Source organism: Colletes gigas, unplaced genomic scaffold, assembly GCF_013123115.1.
Source record: "Colletes gigas isolate AHSC1104 unplaced genomic scaffold, ASM1312311v1 Colletes_gigas_Sc00051, whole genome shotgun sequence".
NCBI lineage: Eukaryota > Metazoa > Arthropoda > Insecta > Hymenoptera > Colletidae > Colletes > Colletes gigas.
Genome location: NW_025106680.1, coordinates 315659 through 336554, shown reverse-complemented (window position 1 = coordinate 336554; position 20896 = coordinate 315659). Strand labels below are relative to the sequence as shown.

Below are 20896 nucleotides of genomic sequence, written 5' to 3'. Positions count from 1 at the left end.
AAGTATTAAACAACATTTCTGTAGAGCGTCAACCAAATTTATTAAAAATCAAAAATGAATTTTTAAGAAAAATCGAGAAGTCGGCGAAAAAAAAATTTCAAATCGTTCTAGAAAAATTATTTTCTGTTGCGGGGGTTAATAACAATCACTTTTGGTCAATAGACACACCTCCGAAATCCTACGCGTTTTCGAGAAAAAAATTCCCTACCGAAAATATAATGTGTGGCCAGAAATGTTTCTACTATGAGTTTTTTTTTTTTGTAAACACGTGTTTATAATTTATTATCAATTGTGTACTTCATACAGTGACCTGCACAATTAGTGACACGCTCGCGTCGCACACATGCATGCACGCTCGCACACACACTTCCAACAACAAAAAATATACGTACGTCCACATAGCGTATACGTACACGCATACAGAGAAATCACGGTACGTGTACCACGTACGCGTATATCGCACGCATCGCGTATGTAACATACACACACATTTATTTCCATACATATACATACGCATATATATGTATATAATACGTCGTTATCTCTCGTATATAATATAAGTATATAATATAACTATCGTCGGGTGGGAGGAATTTTAATTTTTTTTGTTTTCATTTCAAAATATATATATTTATATATATACCTTTCGTAGTTATCTATAGGACAAAAAACGGTGGCAACGATCGTACTCCATACTTAATCTTATTACTCTCTTATATTCGCGTAGTTCATTGTTACCTGTGCGTCATTTAATGATTTGTTTTGTTTCTCTCATCGTATCGTTACATGTTAACGGTATACAGCTATACTGACACGTGCGGTAGTTTTGTGTGTGGCAACGAGTAGTAAATACTAGAGGGAAACGATGGCGAAAGTCAGAAGGTTCCATATTTTCGATTCTCTTTCGTTTTTCGTTTGGACAACGATCTCATACGATCAACGATATCAGTGTCGACCCTTCGATATATCATCGAAAAGAAATTCCAACGTTTTGCATGGTATAGTCCAAGTCTGACTTCTGGCTCTCACAACCACAGCACTCGCTACATATATCGTATCTCCTCGTACTCGGGTATATCACAATGATTCAACGTATTGACTATTTTACAGATAAACCATCTCGTCGTCGTCTCATTTTCTTTGTAATTTTTTTCTAAAAGCGTGCACGCTAACGTCACGAATTTTTGCGATTTCGCCGATGGTCCCTTCAACGTCGACCGTTGGCTTCTCGATCGTTCCCTTCGTTCCACGTTGAAGAACATCGGGCCTGATCATGCATGTGCATCGTGGTCGTATCTAATTTTCGTGTCTCGCGTATATATAACCGCAGGTGAGCTTCCGTTTCCCTCTGTTCTTGTCACGATCCTCTCTCATGGACGGCGATAAAAAACGTGTAGCGCTTTTGTTACAGATTATTAAAACATGCGAGGAACGCTAAATATCCTGAGTCTCTAAAACATCGCGCGATACGTACGCGCGACGTACACAGTTAACCTCTTTCTTTTTCTCTTCTGCAATAATCGCTGCTTTAACCTCTGTTCAAACTAGATTGTGACTCTTAATGCGGAAACTGTTACGCGTTCCAATGTGATCCGTTTACAAGAAAAACTTCCCGCGAAAAGAAACAATGGAACTTTATGCGTAAATATCGGAATATCGATTTCACGATGAACGCTGGTATATTAATATCAATAAACGGATCTACGCAACGCTCGTCGACGATACAATTATCGTTACATAGAAATTTTCAATCGATCGGTAAAAACCGATGGTCCACGTTATATTCGCGATGCAACATCTACCATTGAATGCACGGGCATTAAACGAAGCGGCGTTTTTAATAAGTACGTTATATACAATAACCGTGAATGGCCGTATAAAGTTATACAAAATCTGCTGAAGATTGATAGTCCAAACTCGTCGGAATAACTGAAAAAAGCCTTAGTGAACGTGGGTTTAGAAATTTACAATTCAGAAGAATTTCATTTCATGGTTAGGTTTAAAAACTTTATGTTCGAACATAGTCTTATTGTTCAATTTTGTTCATTAGTATGTTTCTATATAATTGATCTGTTCTTGAAGAAGTTAAACAAATAAATTTCTCTGGGGAGACTGACATAGCAATCACTACCAAATAACACATAACAACTGTCTTGTATCACACATTTCTGCTTATTTTGAACAGTTGATTTTTAAACCCATGTTGACCAACATTTTTTCATTCATTTTTTATGAGTAATGTACGTACTCAACGTTTGCACTATCAATATTAGCACGCCCTGTATGTATACATGTAGTACTTATTAAACGATAACAGTACGATCAACATAATTCACAACACATACATTCAAGAAGCAGCGATTTGTTTAAACGCGCGAGGGAAACACCTAAACAGTTTTGGGCGAACAATATGTCCGTGGTAACACAGCAACGCTTGGATAACTTCGAATCTACTACTGAGAAGGGGACTTCAAAGCTCAACGTCGAGCAGATCGGTGTAACCTGATCTGGGCTCGAATATCGGTGAGACGATTCAGACATAATACATAATGCCAAGATGAAACTTTTACCGATGTATTTGTGAGAGTTTTCCGATTAAAATAAGACCAAACACAATATAATTTGCTTTTAACCTATCTCTAATTGAATACAAGATCGTGTTCGCGAGTGCCAAAAAATTGAGTTATTGTCACTCATTAAATACGCAAATATGATCCAAGTTATGTCGCGTTTGGTCTTATTTTAATCAGAAAAACCTTACAAATATATTGATAAAAATTCCATTAACAAAGCATACAAAATAAATAAGTTCATATTGTGTTAGTCTTATAATCCTTCGTACTCTGTCTTTGTCTATGTTCGGCAAAGTACAAAGCCGAACGCCGTAGCTCGACTCGTGCCTTTCTGGGAACTGAAATTTAACCATGCTTTTATAACGACCAGACTTCTCGACTCATGTTCCTCGCAGTTATCCAGGATTCGCTGCGCATATGGAAATCAAACCAGCCGTCCACAAATTCGACATATTTTACGGACACGCGAAATTAATATACTCGCGCTGTACAACTTGTTAATTTTACGTATGCACGTGTTACAACGATAAAATTCACGAGCACGGACCGTACTACGAACCCGAACGGAACCATAACTTCGCGACGTCGTGTGAATGTTTCGGAAAAATTTGTACAATCGTTATTCGTTAATGGCGCGGTGCAATTTTAAACTATGCATTGAGCTTTCGTCAAATCTGCGGGAATACGTCGGTCAAAGCGACGCTCTTAATTTTACGAATCACTCGTCGGCAAACGAAACTATCAACAGAGCAAAATGCATTGTTTTTTCTTTCTTTTTCTTTTTTTTTCTTTTATCTTGTTCCTAACTTCGTAATATTTCGCATGCCTACGTCGATCGATAACGGTGAACGCTGTTCGACGGTCGATTTATTCAATATAAAACAAAACGATAACGTTCATTCGCTATTAAAGAAAATTTAAGCAAAATTCCTACGTATGGCAAACTATCCGGATCCCTTCGCTAATCTTTACCGTTGATAATACAGATTATATTTTTATCTCAAGGCAAATATGTTTCACTGTTAGAATTAATCGGTCGCGCCAAGACGTTTTATGCACGTTTACGTATCGTAACGTTTTAAATTACTATTCAGTTTCTCACCGTGTCCTACACGTAGGAAAAGCACTTTGTGCGTACACTAATACGTGATAATCGTGATCGAACTCCGATGAGTAAAGTAAAGCTCGAACTTTCGGCACAAAGGCGAGAAATTAAAACGCTGCTCGCTACGGACAAAATTTGTAAACAACGATCTTGGGGCGATTTGTAAACTGCCTCCCGTCTCGCATTAACGTGCATCCTCCGCACACTATAAATAACTCGAACTAATTATTTAAGCACGCGGTAACGAGTTGAACGTTCGTGCTGTTTCGTTTTACCAATAAATGTCACGTGTCGCTCGAGTTATTTACACGAACACTCGCGCAGAGTGTCCTTAAATGTATATATGTAATCTGCCCCCCAAGAAAGGGGGGGCTTACGAGCAAAAACAATGTTTATAGAATAACGTGTTTAAAGTTTAAAATATATCTTTCGTTCAATTTTTTTTTTTTAGAAAAAAATAAAAAGTATTTTCCGAATAACTTTTACAAAATCTAACCTTTAAGTGCAAACGATTTCATTTAAAGATTTAAGGTTTAGAATTATACATAAATGAAACCGGAAGTTGATTTTTGACTCGTGAGCCCCCTTTCTTAGGGGCAGATCAAATATTTTGTTCCTTTCGTTTTTTTTTCTTTTTTTCGTTTTTACGTTTAAATACTAATGTAGGCCATGGCATCATTTTCTTAATACATATAAAAAGGTCTGACATAATCGAAGTTCGCGAATTGTACTCAATAGGATTAAAACGTTTTAAATCTAAGATAATTTATGAGAACAAAACGACTCGATGCTAGTAAAATTTTTCCTGTATTACGAAAGCAATATTCTGCTGATTGCACAATGTCTAAATAAAACGGAGCTATCTAATAATGCACTAGTCTGGCGGCGCTGGCTATCTAAAATCAATATTTTACGCAGTTGCTTCTTTGAAAATTTAAATACGATAGATGTTTTACATCAGACCTCTGTGTGCACGAAAGCCAATAATCTAATAGCAGAGGCAATACTGCCTCACATTGAATACTTTATTCCTGATTCAGAATATTAATTACTCATTAGGCTCCGAACGCCTAATGCACAATCGCTAATAAAACCTAAACTGGTTAACTTAAAAAATTGTAAACGTCATTTAAGAAATAAACTTGATGAAAACTGTGCGATAAATTATACACGCGTAATAAAAAATCTTCACGTGAAATTGTTCGAAAAAAAATTGTAGTACGAAGACAAATACTTGAAACGACGTGACGTCGTAAAATATATCACAACAGGAAAACAATGTTCGGAAGAAAAGTCACTTAATTTAATGGAACACAAATAAATACGCTTAAAGCTATGATTTTCGACAGCTGTTTAAAAAATGAGCTGAGTCGATATACGAAACCATTATAGTCATTTCATGACAAGATCTTACGTGAAGAAGTAAAAAGATTTTCTATAGAATTATGTATGCATTGTGCAATAAAAAACGCTCAATTCCATAGTGTTTCGTCGATGGTAGAAAATTGATGTGTACGCGCGTACAGAGATGCGGTTTCATATTATCAAGATGATGAACAGTCAATATCTCCAACGAATTTTTCCATTTTTTTTTTTTTTTTTTTCAAGTCTTAAACCGATACTGAATTGGTTTTCTTTTAAAAAATCTAGTCGCCCCTTGAAGACAGGTGGCATTGTTTTCCTTTCGATCAATGCATGACTTATCATTACTATTTTGTACACTTATTATACAGGGGTGGAATATCAATCGTTTGATGCTCATTAGTACTACGAAATCATATGTGTATAGAAAAAAAATGAAAAATGTACGAGTCATAGTAATCTATATGTATATGATGGAGAACAGAAGACCCATTCTGTTTCTTTCTGGCAGGTGTGTTTCATTTTGCAAAAAAAATGACTCCTCGGAAAGGCGATGCGTGATCGTAACGCAAACCCCAATACTTGCTTGATATTTTCGACATTTATAAAAGATTACATTTCCCTGAACGTCTCCGTTTCCTCCGGTTTTTCTCCAATTCGGTCGGAGGTTGATTTCTGATAATACGAACGACCTAGGACAAAATTATTCAAGCCTCTTAACTGCCCGGATCCACTTGCTAACTAAGCAATAATGTCTGTCTTATCCTTTTACTCTCTATATCGCGTACCTCATGAAATGCTGCATCTACATTTAACGGTGGATCTTTGGCAGAAGTTTCAATGTAAGGTATACACAAACGAAGTGCCAGTTCCCTTCCCTGTTCCTCTGTAACCTTTCTCAAATGTACCAAGTCAACTTTATTGGCTACTAGAAGCATGGGGTATACGTCCCTATCCTTCACCCTAAGTATTTGGGTATAAAAATTCATGATATTCTCATACGACTGTTTGTCGGTCACGGAATACACTAATAGAAACCCATCACCCTTGCGCATGTATTGTTCACGCATGGCACTGAATTCTTCTTGACCAGCTGTGTCTAACACTGTTAGATACAAATAAACCTTTGTACACTCAAGGATACTTGTGTGTTTATTATAATGCACCAAGCAAAGGCACCGTATAGCATGATTTTGTACCACAGACTCAAAAATTGAACGCAACAAAGCCGTTTAAACATTTATAATATGGTTTTACTTACCATCTAGAATGCACCATTGTTTGTCTACCTCTGTATGTTGAATGTAACTATCCTCGATGGTAGGATCGTAGTCAGTGACAAATAACTTTTGAAAGAACTGTATGGTGAGTGCACTTTTTCCAACACCTCCATCACCGACTACGACCAACTTGAAGGTCATAAGGTTATCATTATTAGGAGGTCGGGTCATACCGCCTTTTGTTTTCCCACCCCCTCCCCCACTGCTCTGCCTTCTTCTGCCTATTCTGTCAACTCTTCTAATGTGTTCTCAGCAGCGTGTCTGCTCTTGAATTGTCAAACTTCACTATCTAGTCAAGATGTCCTGAAAGGGTTAACTTAATTAAATCAACGAAATTGATAACACATTAATTACGAATATTTTAATGCCTCTGATACAACATCAAAGTTAATAATTTTGTTTACACGCACCAGTGAAACGAAAAGTAACACTTGGCGTTGTAATGTAGCGGGTGTGTCAATTACGCTTAATAGGACAAAATTAGAAGAGGGCTTTTCAATGTATAAATAGGGTCTGGCAGTTTGTCATATTGCCCTTTAACAGTATCAAACTAATACATTCGTCGACAAAACAAAGAACACTCACCTTACATGATCTGCCACTCCTGCTTCGCGTTCTTCCAGCTGTCAGTCTGGGCCACTGTGGGCACATTCGTATCTATGTAGAAAATATGTTTGTGTAAGCTTTTGACATTAGTGTCGCATAGGATAGGTCTTGTATACTTTTACGACCTGCGCACAAACATTAAGAACATGCTGAACGAGAAACAATAAAACCGTGAGAGTCTGATTTCCCACTGGATAAACAGAGATGCACAAATATTGCGTACTCTTTCTATGAAGTGTAAAATCAGACTCTCGCGGCATTATTGCCTCTCTCTCAACATGGCTCGTATTAGAATCGGCTTTTGTTTGGTCATACGCATCAGTGAATTAATTTCAGTCTAGTTCGGTAATTAATATCAAAATAAGAACTATTAGATTTAATATTATCAATAAGTACAGAAATTATTTACATAAGCTTTATATTTTTATAACTAACTGTTATGCAATTTTCTATAGAAGATAGATTTTTTGAATTATAATGATAAATGTATTTCGAAATACAATTGTTGTTCCTTGTTTCAAGGCATAAAAATTAGAGGATTAGAATTTTGAATATGCACAAATGAACATAGAAACGAGAAACGAGTAGTTGCAAATCGAGGACCTCTGTCGGTGCCATGACGAACTATCAGTGGATTCACATATCTAGGAGGCCCCCAAATGGAGCATGTAGTTCCTTCTTCTATAATTTTGTCCGTGGCCGGTTAATTGTTAGTTTTAAGGTTATGTACGCGCATCAACTGCATGTAAACAATCGTAATTGAGGTTATTTCGACAAAACATAAAATACAGAATATGTCGTGTACAAAGTGAAGATAACCTGTACCAAGCAAACAAGCACAATACATATATTTGCAGTTGTGATTTAAGTTAGTAGAAGACTCATTATGGATGCCGATCTGTATGATGAATTTGGCAATTACATCGGGCCCGATTTAGCCTCTGATAGCGAAGATGAAAACGAATACGGAAATGCTGGAGACGATGTCGACGACAGAGAACGCTCCGACGAGGAGATGGAAGAGGACAAAGACGAATCTAGGGAACAATCGGAGCAAGGCAATTCTATGGCTGTTGTCTTGCACGAAGATAAAAGATATTATCCTAGCGCATTAGAAGTTTACGGACCAGAGGTAAGCATGTTAATTTTTATTAGTAATTTTATAATTACAATTTATGTAATTGTGCAATACATTATAGGTTGAAACACTGGTGCAAGAAGAAGATGCCCAACCATTGGACAAACCGTTAATAGCACCAACCAGAAAACCAAAATTCCAAATAAAACAACAACAACTTCCAGATACAACGTATAGCATTGAATTTTTGGCTGACATGATGGATGCACCGCATCTGATACGGAATGTTGTGTTGCTTGGTCACTTACACCATGGCAAGACCACGCTTGTAGATTGTTTAGTAAGACAGACTCATCCCTATTTACACAGCGTGACGGATGAAAAACCACTGAGGTATTATAATATGGTTCATCAAATATATCATCTGCCTACTATTAATGATTTTTAATGAAAATTGGTTTATATTTACAGGTATACGGATACGCTATTCACGGAACAGCAACGAGGCGTATCGACAAAAGCAACGCCGGTCACTCTGTTGTTGCAGGACGTGAAATCGAAATCTTATCTTTTGAACATATTCGATACACCTGGTCACGTAAACTTTTCCGACGAGGCGACAGCAGCGATACGCTTATCCGACGGAGCTATACTGATCGTGGATGCCGCCGAGGGTGTAATGTTAAATACAGAACGCCTATTGAAGCACGCACTACAAGAAAAGCTTGCTTTGACAGTCTGTATAAATAAGATAGATCGACTTATTTTGGAACTGAAATTACCGCCGTTAGACGCGTACTATAAACTGAGACACATCATCGAGGAAATCAACGGACTGATAGCCCTCTATTCGGACAATGAAAATCCATCTTTTGTCTCGCCCGCGATTGGAAACGTTTGTTTCGCAAGTTCGGAGTACAACGTTTGTTTCACCCTGAAATCCTTCGCCGCGCTCTACGCCAAGACTCATCTCACATTAAACGCCAATGAGTTTGCGAAAAGGCTATGGGGCGACATATACTTCAACTCGAAAACACGGAAGTTTACCAAGAAACCGCCACACAACACGGCTCAACGCAGCTTCATCGAGTTTATTCTCGAACCACTATATAAAATATTTGCACAGGTTGTCGGTGACGTTGACACGACTTTACCCGACGGTGAGTAAAATTGTTATAAATTGGTTTATTGGTTGTTAATCTATCCGTGTATAATGACGCGTTGGTAATTAGTCGATGGCTGTTCTCTTCTTTATCTGGCTACAATGTGTTGTTGATTCCATAGTGCTGGACGAATTGGGCATCAGATTAACGTCAGAGGAAATGAAGATGAACATCAGACCTCTGTTGAGGCTTGTCTGTACACGCTTTCTGGGAGACATGTGCGGACTGGTGGATATGTGTGTAGCCCACGTTCCTAGTCCTCAATCTCACGCACCAGTGAAAGTTCAACACGTGTACACGGGTCCAATGGATTCACCCCTTGCGCAGAACATGATCAATTGTGATCCAGATGTTAGTATTTTGCCATGGTTACTGTGTCCAAACTTTAGTCGTATCATTTGATGTCGTTAAACGAACGAACAACATTTTTCAGGGAAGGTTAATGATTCACAGCACAAAAATGTATCCTACCGAAGACTGCACGCTGTTCGTAGTCCTTGGAAGAGTGATGTCCGGTACCCTGGAGGCAGGACAACGCGTCCGCGTGTTGGGCGAGGCGTATTCGCGGACGGACGAGGAAGATTCTCGCATTCTCACCGTTGGTAGATTATGGATCAGCGAGGCTCGCTACTCGATAGAGCTGAACAGAGTTCCAGCCGGCAATTGGGTACTCATCGAGGGCATAGACAGGCCGATCGTGAAAACTAGCACGATCACCGATCTCAACAGTTCGGACGATCTGCACATTTTCCGACCGCTGAAGTTCAACACGCAGAGTGTGATTAAAATCGCGGTCGAGCCCGTCAATCCGTCGGAACTTCCGAAAATGTTGGACGGTCTGAGGAAGGTGAACAAAAGCTACCCGTTGCTGGGCACCAGGGTCGAGGAGAGCGGTGAACACGTGGTACTGGGAACTGGTGAATTGTACTTGGACTGTGCCATGCACGACTTGCGTCGTATGTACTCAGAGATCGACATTAAAGTGGCAGATCCCGTGGTCGCGTTTGCGGAGACAGTGGTGGAAACGAGTTCACTAAAGTGTTTCGCTGAGACGCCAAACAAGCGCAACAAACTGACGATGATCGCAGAGCCTCTTGAAAGGGGCCTTGCCGAGGACATAGAGGCGGAACACGTTCGAATCACATGGAACAAGTAAGTATAATATAGAGCCTTCTATTTGCCCGTGAAATTAAGGTTGTACGTATCTTAACACGCGATATTAACAAACTGACACACATATTTTGCTACTTCTTACTTTACAAGTATTTAATACTCGTTTGATAATAATATTCGCCATTTGTCTTTTGTTTCTAAGGTAGTAAAATTCTGAACAGCATTTTTGTTAATTTTCAATTTCTTTGTAAATTTTTTATATTTTAGATCGCAATTTTTTGAATGATTAAATCATCACTAATATTTAAATAAAGGGGACTATTGTTTATCTGTGTTTTTTGCGACAATTTTAGTGAATACACGCGACACGTGTGTTTCAACACATTATTGATCAGTAAAACTAAAATTACAATGAAATAAAACATTAAAATAAGCAATGGATACTAAAAATAAAATGAGAGGAATATAGTTTTACATTATATACTTGAATAATGAGAAACCGTTATTATTATATTGATTCTAGAATATTATATAAATTTTTATTGAAACTCTTTTATTTAGTTAGTGAGAATACGTTTGCAGATGTGTTGTGCATAGTATCAAGTGACATTTGCAGTGAAAAACAAAGATATTTAGTACCTCTCTATCAGGAAAATCGCTTTCCAGTATATCACATAGCTACTAGAAGTATCATGAATTATGCTCATGATTTTTAATAAAATGTTGTACATTATTTTGAATATTTTCATGCGTCTATTAATATAATTTTACAAGAATATGTGGGAATCAATGTGTTACTACTTAGAAGATAGGCTTTAATATAAAGGGCGCAAGTAGTTTTGATTTTGGCAATTTCGGGACTATTACCAACGAGCTACTCTCTAAGAACTGGAATATAACTCTCTGCATATGTTTATCGAATCTTGCAGAAAACGATTGGGAGAATTCTTTCAAACGAAATACGATTGGGACTTGCTAGCGGCCCGAAGCATATGGGCGTTCGGGCCAGACGCCACAGGCCCCAATATTCTAGTAGACGATACCCTGCCATCGGAAGTGGACAAATCGTTGCTGAACAGTGCACGAGACGCCATCATTCAAGGGTTCCAGTGGGGCACTCGAGAGGGTCCCCTTTGCGAGGAGCCGATCAGAAACGTGAAATTCAAGATCCTGGACGCGGTTATCGCCCAGGAACCTCTTCACCGAGGAGGTCTGTAACTTTAGAGATAGACGTTCATCTACGTAAGAACGTTGCTCGTCTTTAAAACGCGAACGAAGAGTAACTTTTTTTTTGTTACAGGTGGTCAGATAATTCCAACAGCGAGAAGAGTGGCTTATTCCGCTTTTCTCATGGCGACGCCCAGGTTAATGGAACCCTATTTGTTCGTGGAAGTTCAAGCACCCGCGGACTGTGTGTCCGCCGTGTACACGGTGCTGGCCAAGAGAAGAGGACACGTGACTCAAGACGCTCCTGTTCCCGGAAGCCCGTTGTACACCATCAAAGCGTTCATACCAGCGATCGATAGCTTCGGTTTCGAGACCGACCTACGAACCCACACACAGGGTCAGGCGTTCTGCTTGTCGGTGTTCCACCATTGGCAGATCGTGCCCGGCGATCCGTTGGACAAGAGTATCACGATCCGACCGCTCGAGCCACAGCCGGCCACACACCTGGCCAGAGAGTTCATGCTGAAAACACGAAGGCGAAAGGGACTTTCGGAAGACGTTTCCATCAACAAATTCTTCGACGATCCTATGTTGCTCGAATTGGCGAGACAAGATGTACTATTAAATTATCCATTGTAAGGGTCGCTGTAATAATTCCGTGTAAAGACGTAACATTAAAGAACTAATTTTATATAAAAGCTCGTCCTTTTGTATGTACCTTGTTACTCCTGTTTTCATATCCAATTAACGTTAGATATCTAATGCACGAAGGAGAGGCGCGATCTTTGATCGATGCGTTCGATTAGCAAAAATAAAATTGCAACATTTTTTAATGGTAACAGAGTATCGAGTAGAAGGAAGCTTACGCAACGCTGCAAGCAAAATGGCGTCGTTTAAATCGATAGCCACGCCGTGGACTAACACGAAGACGCAAGTCATACCACGGAGCGTGCAGCGAGACATTCCACTCGGACAATGATAGTCAACCGCCATACGGGCAAGAACACTATCGTAATCGTGTCACGTCCGGTAACGATACGACAAGGTACGATTCCCTTACGCGAGAATCGACGTACGAATATCAAAGGCGCATTCTTTCACAAAATCAATTACACATACTATTTCGGAAACATCGAAAACGCCGTTTTCATACGTAAAATTTGATTTTACAAAGGTCCGTACAGATATATGCAGTAAATACAACTAAAGTGGGAATAAACACTCGAAAATCGTAGTTTCTACGAACGTGGTGACGTGGAAACGAAACGGTTCGAATATTCGAATTTCCAAGTCCCCAAAAATTATAGGAAGCCATTAAAAATTCGCAAACGCGAGTTATTTTGCCCCTTTATTGCCAAGCGGATGTTAAACAATCACGAAATTATTGAATTATTTATTAAGGAAACGATCGTTTCGACATTCGAAGCGTTTGGCGCTCCGCGGCAGGTCTGTTGAAATCTGTTGAAGATTCTCGACGTCGGAACGGTCTTGCGTACGTAGAAAATGGGGGTACAAGGCTAAAACTCGAAAATCCCGGTTAAGACATGGTGGTCGTTGTAAAAATTAGATATGGCGTGTGGCTGCCAGAGGGTGAGCAACGATACTTGCGAGATCATTATGTACTTATAGACATTCTTCGAGAGCTTGGGTGCACTCGACGATCGTAACGTCGCTGTACGTAGAAAACGAGCTTCTTAGCCATCTGGTGGTAATCGCGGCTAGTTTACGATCGCGGATATATGCGCGGACGTGTGCGATTTCGAACGATTAATTAGACGCGAACTCGTCGAACGTTCGGAACGAGTCGGCGCGTATGAAAAAAATGGGTGAAATTAGGGAATAACGTGAGCGTGGCCGATGTCGGAGATTCGAGAACGGGAACGTGGAAGAGTGCAATGAGACGGGCAGCGCGCGCAGTTGGCAGGCGGGGCCGCAACTGCGCAGAGTCGAATGGGTGGTCGTAGTGGTCGGAGCTTGACGCCATTTTACCGGCTGTAACCATGCCCATCCGTCCGCCCATGAGCGGCGATCGACCAGAGAGCCGTGCTGGCCCGATGGACGCAAAACCGGGTTCGCTCGGCTCGTTTGTCTCTTTTCAAGGCGACGGCCGCCACGAAGCGGACTACATACCGCGTCGCCGCCGATCGATCGGACGACTCCTCGTTCTTCTCTTCGTATCTCTCCCCCCACCCTGCGCCGTCGCGGTGCCGTACGCGCATAATCGCGCGCTTCTTTCTCGCCCGATCTTTCCAGCGCCCCGCGAACGTGACTAAACAACCGTTTCGCTTATTCGGTTTTTCTCTTCTGGGGCACGAAATTGCGAAATTCAGCAGCTTCCAGCGCTTTCGATCGCGATGCCCCGTTAGTTACAACGATTCTGTTGCGGGCAGGAAAGACACGCCCAAAGCGGCCGCACCAACTTCGAACGATCAAATAACGCGTATCGATAAAAGACACAATCAATAATAATTCTTAGAATTAAGAAACTGTAAGTATAACACATTTTTGCACCGGTAAGATACCACGAGTAGGTATAGATGGCAGTAATTATCTTTTTTTTAACATAGCGAACAGAAACAAATTGTGACAACGTCGAATGTATTAAATGTAGGTATGTCTCGGAAGATTGTTAATAGTGTTGTAAAATGTAAAGTCATACAAAAGGGGAGATATTGTTCTATAACATAAAAAATTAATTTATTCCAAGTTGTTTTAAGGATTGTTCGACTTTATTAATAAATAAACGTAATATTATAGAAAGTTGTTGCTTTTTATTTCAAAATGACCATTTTGGTGGGCGTACAAAGACAGTCGTATCCGGTTGGAAGTATTTATGTATTGATAAATACGGTTCGGTTTGTAAACACAAAAGTGGACTGTAAATTATTGACCGTGGAACAGAAGTTCATAGGTTGTTTTATCGACGAGTTCTAAGGGTTAAAAAACTATCGTGTAAACTGCCACGTGTATTCAAACTTGCGAGGCGTACTCACAAAACTTTGTCGCGAACGAAAAGTCGGTACACATAACTTGGGAGCGTACTCAGACCTATGTTCACATGACCTTCTTTCATTCTTTGGCCAAGTTGAATATGCTGGTAAACTAGGACCGTCTTCCTTACTATGTATACTCAGAGTATAGTCTAAACTTGCCGTTGATCAAAATCGTTCTTTCCGCTAAAGATTCGACCGGTACTTTCAAGAAAGGAACACGATTTTTTATAACTATACGATGCTGCAAAGAAAATTTCTCCCAAATATCGAACAAGCGTTAGCAAGATTTTTTTTTAAACTTACAATCGTTAAAAAAAAATTCACCACACTCTGTATAATTACAACAATTGTGTAAACCGTCTATGCATTTTTGATAGCAATTATCTACTTTCAACTGGAATTTGTCGACTTCTCTTCGTTCATTTTTAGGTTATGGTTACAGTGGATGAGAATACGTCAGAGCTGCTTAGTAGGCGAACGTTAAAGACCATGGTTACACACTGGTTGTGTGTTTCGATGAACTCCACGCACTTGTTTGGTGGATATGTTTGCATAATTTTGTTAAATTTGTTCTCGCGATATTGGTAAGAAAACTTTTTTTTAAACTACTATACTTTCTATACTTTTTTGAGAATAAAAAAAAATCGTACGTCAACCGATACAAAATGATATTGAGAAAATATGTATCAAATTTTATTAAATTCGGTTGAACGGGTTTTGAGTTATCAAGTACCCCAGTGAACCGCACGCGCCGCTACATGGTTAGGGGTAACGCCATTTTAACATAGGCATTTAAAAAAATTGTCTTCAAAAGCTCAGGAAATATTTCATAAATGGTAAACAGGTCATTTCGATCGAACCCCCACGTTTCTTGTAAACAAATCGCAAGAATACTGCTCGTTTTGATCCCGTCAAAGTGGTACAACGTTCAGTCGTAAATTGGAACCATTAACAAATAAAAAATATTTGTTTTTATCCTTTGATTAAACGAAAATTAAATTTTGATGGCAAATAGTGATTTTTGAGTTCCTTTACAAATTTCCTAAGTACTTTATATTAGATACCAGGTTTTCGAACTTCTGATTTTAGCGTCTTATTGCTTTTCGATATTATAAGATAATAGAATTTTTATACACTTGATCATTAAAATATTCCCGTCGATTTCATTTAAAAAAACTCCCCTATTTTCGGCAATATTTAAAATCGATTGTGCCATATTATCAACCCTATTCGTTATTCATGATTGAAGTCTATCCAACCCTGGTTGACGTTACGTTTCAACATTGTCGGAGAGGTGCAACGAAATGTCAGAAATTTGTGGCCGAAAAAGCACGACGATTCCGGTGCTGCTGTAAGAAACGTTTCAATAAGCACAACGACGCGGCCAATCAGGATCAACCGGTTACCAGATTCTATAAATAGCGCAACAATTTAAATTTACAATGGCCCGTGATGTACTGACGTGCTACGTTCTTACATACGGGATACATGTTTCTCGAATACGGTTCGTCTGGTTGTCGCAGCGTGTTATCGGGAGTCGGTGTGCCTGTGTGTGTAGCTATCGTAAGTAGAATGATGCCTTTACAAACGTGCATCAATGAAACACGACTAGGGCTAGAACTATCCGAATAACTTGACATTTAAAATATTCAAACATTCTGAACAAACTTCAAATATTCAAGTATTCGAACGTTGCTATTCCAGTATTTAAGTATACGAAAACCCACAATTATTAAATGAAATATCCGAATACCGTCCAGTTACATACACGAAAACTTAATGCATCGTAATACGTAGATAACCTTCGTCTGATCTCTACGTCAATTAACATCGAACTAATAATAAACACATCACGAAGTAAGAAGTTCGGACAAACGCAAAGATAAAAAGAAATACCAACAAAAACATTCGTATCCGGATACATTTGTCCGGTTCTGTAAGTATGGGTCAGAAATAACCCAGCTCCGATTCATCATCCGTCGTGCGATTGTTGAGAGGAAGACGAACACGTTCAAGAGTAGGTAGTATCGTAAAAATAACGTATCTTTGAAGTTTCGCTGTAAAGAAAAGACGTTTCATGTCCATCAACCTAATAATAAGCGGCTTCGCTAGCCGTGCCCCATATTTACTATGTAGTAGCATGCGGTGCCACTATTGAGTCCCCCTCCATATTTATCGTGCACGATATACTTTTATTGCAGCATGGACAAGTCACCGTTCGTAACGTGGCGCTGTTCGAAAGCTTCTTTTTATGCTCTGTGCGCCGCAACGGCACCCGATGTGTCCGATAATTAGAGCGACGTTGGAAAGGGACTGCATGGTCAGATGACGTACGGGTATCGGTCCAACGAGTTTCTCGCGCTGATTAATACCGGCGTATTCCCCGTTGCTTTTAATCGTAAGCCCGAAAAACGAATTCGCTACGAACGATTTACGTACGCTTCCTAATCGTTCGTTCGTCTCTAGGCCGTCTCGACCACCTGTAGTCTGACCAAACAGTCGGTCGGGTAAAGGAAGTTGCGGTTCTCGTTAAGGGTAAGCGCTAGACACGAAGAAGAAACAAACGTACGGCTTTACAGTCAGAATGTAGACCGATATCTACATAAGCATACATTGAATCTTTAAGGCGACGTGATAATTAACGCTGGCTTCGAAGTACTATACCCGTTACAAATAACGGTTTGCAATTAGCAACGGTACGTTCACGCATGAGTAACGCGGAGGATACTGTTCTTCAGGCGCGATCCTGTGCCCTAGGTGATGCGAGGAACAACGAGTACATCGTCACCGTCGGTGTCACCGGTGTTCTGCGATAATTAGATACGAACAATACGAACGCTTCCCGAATATCTACCGTAGCGATCGATCGCGACATCGATCCGAACGAGCACGAGCGCACGATCGAAACCAAGATCGATTCGGGCCGACGCGTATCGAGGATTCGGTCGATAAAATTCGCGTATCGCGGGGCACGAGGGGTCGAGCAGAGCGAGGAGGGCGATCGGAGGGAGAGCGCGAGTGCGAAGAGGAAAGGTAGGAATTGCGGAAAAGGACGGGGGATCGTGGAAAAGGGAAACGGGCCGGTTCGTCGACGCTCGTGCGACTCCGTCGCAGCGAGGCGGGGTTTAGGCGGGGTCGATACGCGACAGAGCCATGTCTTCCCGTCGTTTCCGTACAGCGTCGTTCTAATCGCGCCGTATCGAAATCTGGCAACGGCTACGGCCGCAGTTGGGCGCCACCGCTGCACACACTTGCTCTGTTCGCCGGTCGCACCCGCTGCCACCGCCGCGCCGCATCGCGATATCATCGTGTATCGTCGCGCTCGTTCGAGAGTTGGCCGAGTGCAGCGAATCGAGTCGTGGCGAGAGAGCGGTTACGTTAACGTCGAGTCCGAGAGACGGGTCCCCGCGGGGGAGGGACGCGAGAAGAGAGCGAGAGAGACGGTGAAAGAGCGCGCGAGGGTGGGAGAGCATCGAACAGCGGGAGGAGGAAGGAACGCACGAGCGCGCGCGCGCCTGTCGACCCACCGGTCGATCGACAACTACGTCGACGACGACGACGAGCACGACGTAGAAGAACGTAGCGCGCGAGAACGGTAGTGACGACGCAATACCGCCGATACAGCCGTTAGGGAAGATCAATCGGCCGTACGAGAACATAGCGGAAAGATAGAAAGGAAGCGGGGGACTGGCGGCGTGGAAGGAAGGAAGATACGACGGAAAAGGAGGAGAGAATCGGGCCGAAATCGTCGTACGGACATGTGCGCGGCGCTGTGCTCGCAGTCAGCAGGGACGTGATGGTACGTAGCTCGCGGCGTGCGAGTTATCAGGATTGCTCGCGGTCACGGGTTCGTGACGACGGCCGTGGCGAAGAGCGCGACGGCGTGAGCGACGACAACGAGCGCGCTATCGCGGGAGAGAGCCTCGGGGCGCCGCACGCCGACGGACGGAGCGGCGTTGCCGCCTCTCCTCGGCCGCTGCACCGCGAGAACCGATACGGCAACCAAGAACACCGTCGTTGCCACGTCCGCTGGCTACGTTCCGCTGTCAGCCGGGACGGCAGCTCGCTGGCCACGACGATCGTCTCTCTCGCTTAGCTGGTAAGCACCTATACACGCTGGTAAACCTCTCTATACCTCCCCGAAACCTGTGGTAGTCGCGCGATTCGCCCAACGGCCCGGTATTGCTCACGGTGTACTAGAGATTCGCTTCGTAAGATAGGACCGCTGACTCGCCTCGATGATACCCACGAGATCCTGTTGCCTGGAATAGCCACCGTGCTCCCGCGATCCGCGTATAGTCGCTGGAAGAGACATAGCGAACTCGTTGGAACGAACGAGGCACGAACACTCGGAGAATGTGTTGGGTGCAAGGAGAAAAGGACTCCTCACGGCCGCGCAGGGGATAAGGAAGTTTGGTAAACAACAGTGCCGGGCAAAATAAGAGTAACCGACCGAGCGCGACTCTCTAACGTTTTTGTGCACGTCCCGAGCGAGTTCGTTATATTTCTTCCACCGATTATACGTTGTTACGCAGTGAAGCGAAGCGAAAAGATACGTTAACATTAATTTTCCCATCGTTTCGCGGTTCTAATTTTATCGTTACACGAATCTAATTCGTAGAGATATACATAAGACCGGATGTACGAAAATCTTTATCCTTGTATAAAAATAGTTGCCGATAAACGTCACTTTTGTTCGACGATGGTAACTTTTTGGAGCAAAACGTTCGTACTCGTGCTATCGATGGCTTGTTCTCTTGATCGTTCGTTCTCTACTGCGTCGCGATCCGATATTATTTTCTCCGCGGTTTATTTCGCGGCCTTGCCAATTCACAAGCGCACACAGTCCACGAGGCAATGAACATTTTTGTACGCGATAAGTAACATAGTTTATGATTTGTTAGGTTATATTGAAAGTGACAGTCAATAGAACGGCAGTCTGACAGCGTACTTCACGCGTTGACAGTTTCTTAATTATGATGGACAAAAATATATAAAGAAACGTGCGTCTGGCATTCCTCCGACGGAATTAACATCTTGCCATGCCTAAGTAAACATTAATAGGTTAAGGTAGCATGTGCTCGCTCCCACTGCGACAAATGGATTGAAATGACATATTTGTAGCACGGTGCCGAAGTGCACTGTCAGACCGCTATCGTATCGATTCATTTTATTAATCGTCACCTTCGATACAACCAAACAAAGCGTGAACTAACCTCGCTACTCGTCGCGTACAAAAATGTTCACTGCCTCCCGGACTAACGGAACGTGACTGGAATCGAAAAACAATCCTCGTTCGTCCGCCCGATGAAAAATTGAGATCGCGACTCCCTTGAGATACCGCTCGCGACCAACACCGCGAACGAATTCGGTTTCTCCCGAGTTGGCGCCAGACCTTTCTCAAGTTCGACTCCAGAGGCCCTTCCACTCTCCCTCTCCCTGTCCCTCCTCCTTTCCAGCACCTCACCGGTGCCTCTGTCATTCCTGAGTGACCCCACTTCGTGTCTCCGTCGTGTTCCTGTCTTTGGCGTATCATTCACAAACCGAAATCGCCTGAATGCGAAATAGTCGACTGTGTCACTGTCGAGGCAGGTGGTCGGCAGCTTTTCTTTCTGCACAGTTCATTTGCCATGCGCAGTGGCACTTGGCCGTATTAAAGTCGATTTATATTATCCGTTCAAGCACGTTCTGTATCCGGCGAATACAGTTGAAAAAAACAACGACATACAAACGCGTGTAGATCTTCCATTGTTTCGTTAACTGCATTCGTCGAAAACGAAACGTGCTTGAACGGATAACATAAATTGACCTTTATCGGACTACGTTATTCCGAAATTATAAATTTTCATTTTTAATTTAATTTATCGTGACTCTCGTTCAATTAAAGGGGTCAATGTTACACGTAATAGAAGAAATCTTGAAAACAAAAATTGAAGATTACAATTAGAATTAATCGAGCACAACGAACAATAATATGCGTCTGGTACAAGCCAAGATGGAAGGTTGAAAATATCGTTACGTCATAACACGAGGTCATAACCTCAAAAACAAAACAAGTACGCGTGTAATTTAAAAACAATAAATTAATTGCTGATGTAGGTTAGAATTAAGATAAAAGGAATTAGTTTCGGACTAGTATGCGTCGTAACATTGCTGCATTGTTTTACAGGCGGCACGGAACACGTAACTTTCGTTCGATCGTTTTTAGAGCGCCGTTGCTCGATTCGGATTCGTAAAGAAGGAAACGTATAGAACGTTCGAGGTTCGGGAAAACGGCATTTCGTATGCGCCAACCTAATATTATCGCGCGGGAGATCTCTTCGCGCGAGCCCTAAAAACCTAGTTTTTCCAGGCCGACGTCGTGTCGCGTGACTGTCTGGTTTCACTGTCAAGTGTCTTTCACGCGAGGACTTCGTTTGTTCGGCTCACGTTCGAGTTTATCTCTGGCCACGATAC

At 41.7% G+C, this 20896-nt stretch overlaps 2 protein-coding genes across 2 annotated transcripts in view; one reads left to right on the top strand and one right to left on the bottom strand.

Annotated features, from left to right (window-relative positions):
• Positions 1-232: 232 nt before the first annotated feature.
• LOC122403403 (ras-related protein M-Ras-like) overlaps positions 233-20896 on the bottom strand; it is a 49443-nt gene continuing 28779 nt past the window's right edge. Inside the window, exons 2-6 of the mRNA XM_043406906.1 lie at positions 6906-6977; positions 6302-6623; positions 5829-6145; positions 5611-5732; positions 233-5568 (exon numbers count right to left, since the gene is read on the bottom strand). Coding sequence (XP_043262841.1) covers positions 5643-5732; positions 5829-6145; positions 6302-6491 — 597 coding nt within the window. The 5' untranslated portion in view covers positions 6492-6623; positions 6906-6977 and the 3' untranslated portion in view covers positions 233-5568; positions 5611-5642. The remainder of the gene's footprint in view (positions 5569-5610; positions 5733-5828; positions 6146-6301; positions 6624-6905; positions 6978-20896) is intronic.
• LOC122403401 (116 kDa U5 small nuclear ribonucleoprotein component) lies at positions 7662-12086 on the top strand. Its single transcript, XM_043406904.1, has 7 exons — positions 7662-8058; positions 8126-8397; positions 8476-9164; positions 9289-9518; positions 9601-10319; positions 11210-11490; positions 11581-12086. The coding sequence occupies exons 1-7, from the start codon at positions 7813-7815 to the stop codon at positions 12084-12086; spliced, it is 2943 nt and encodes a 980-aa protein (XP_043262839.1). The 5' UTR covers positions 7662-7812.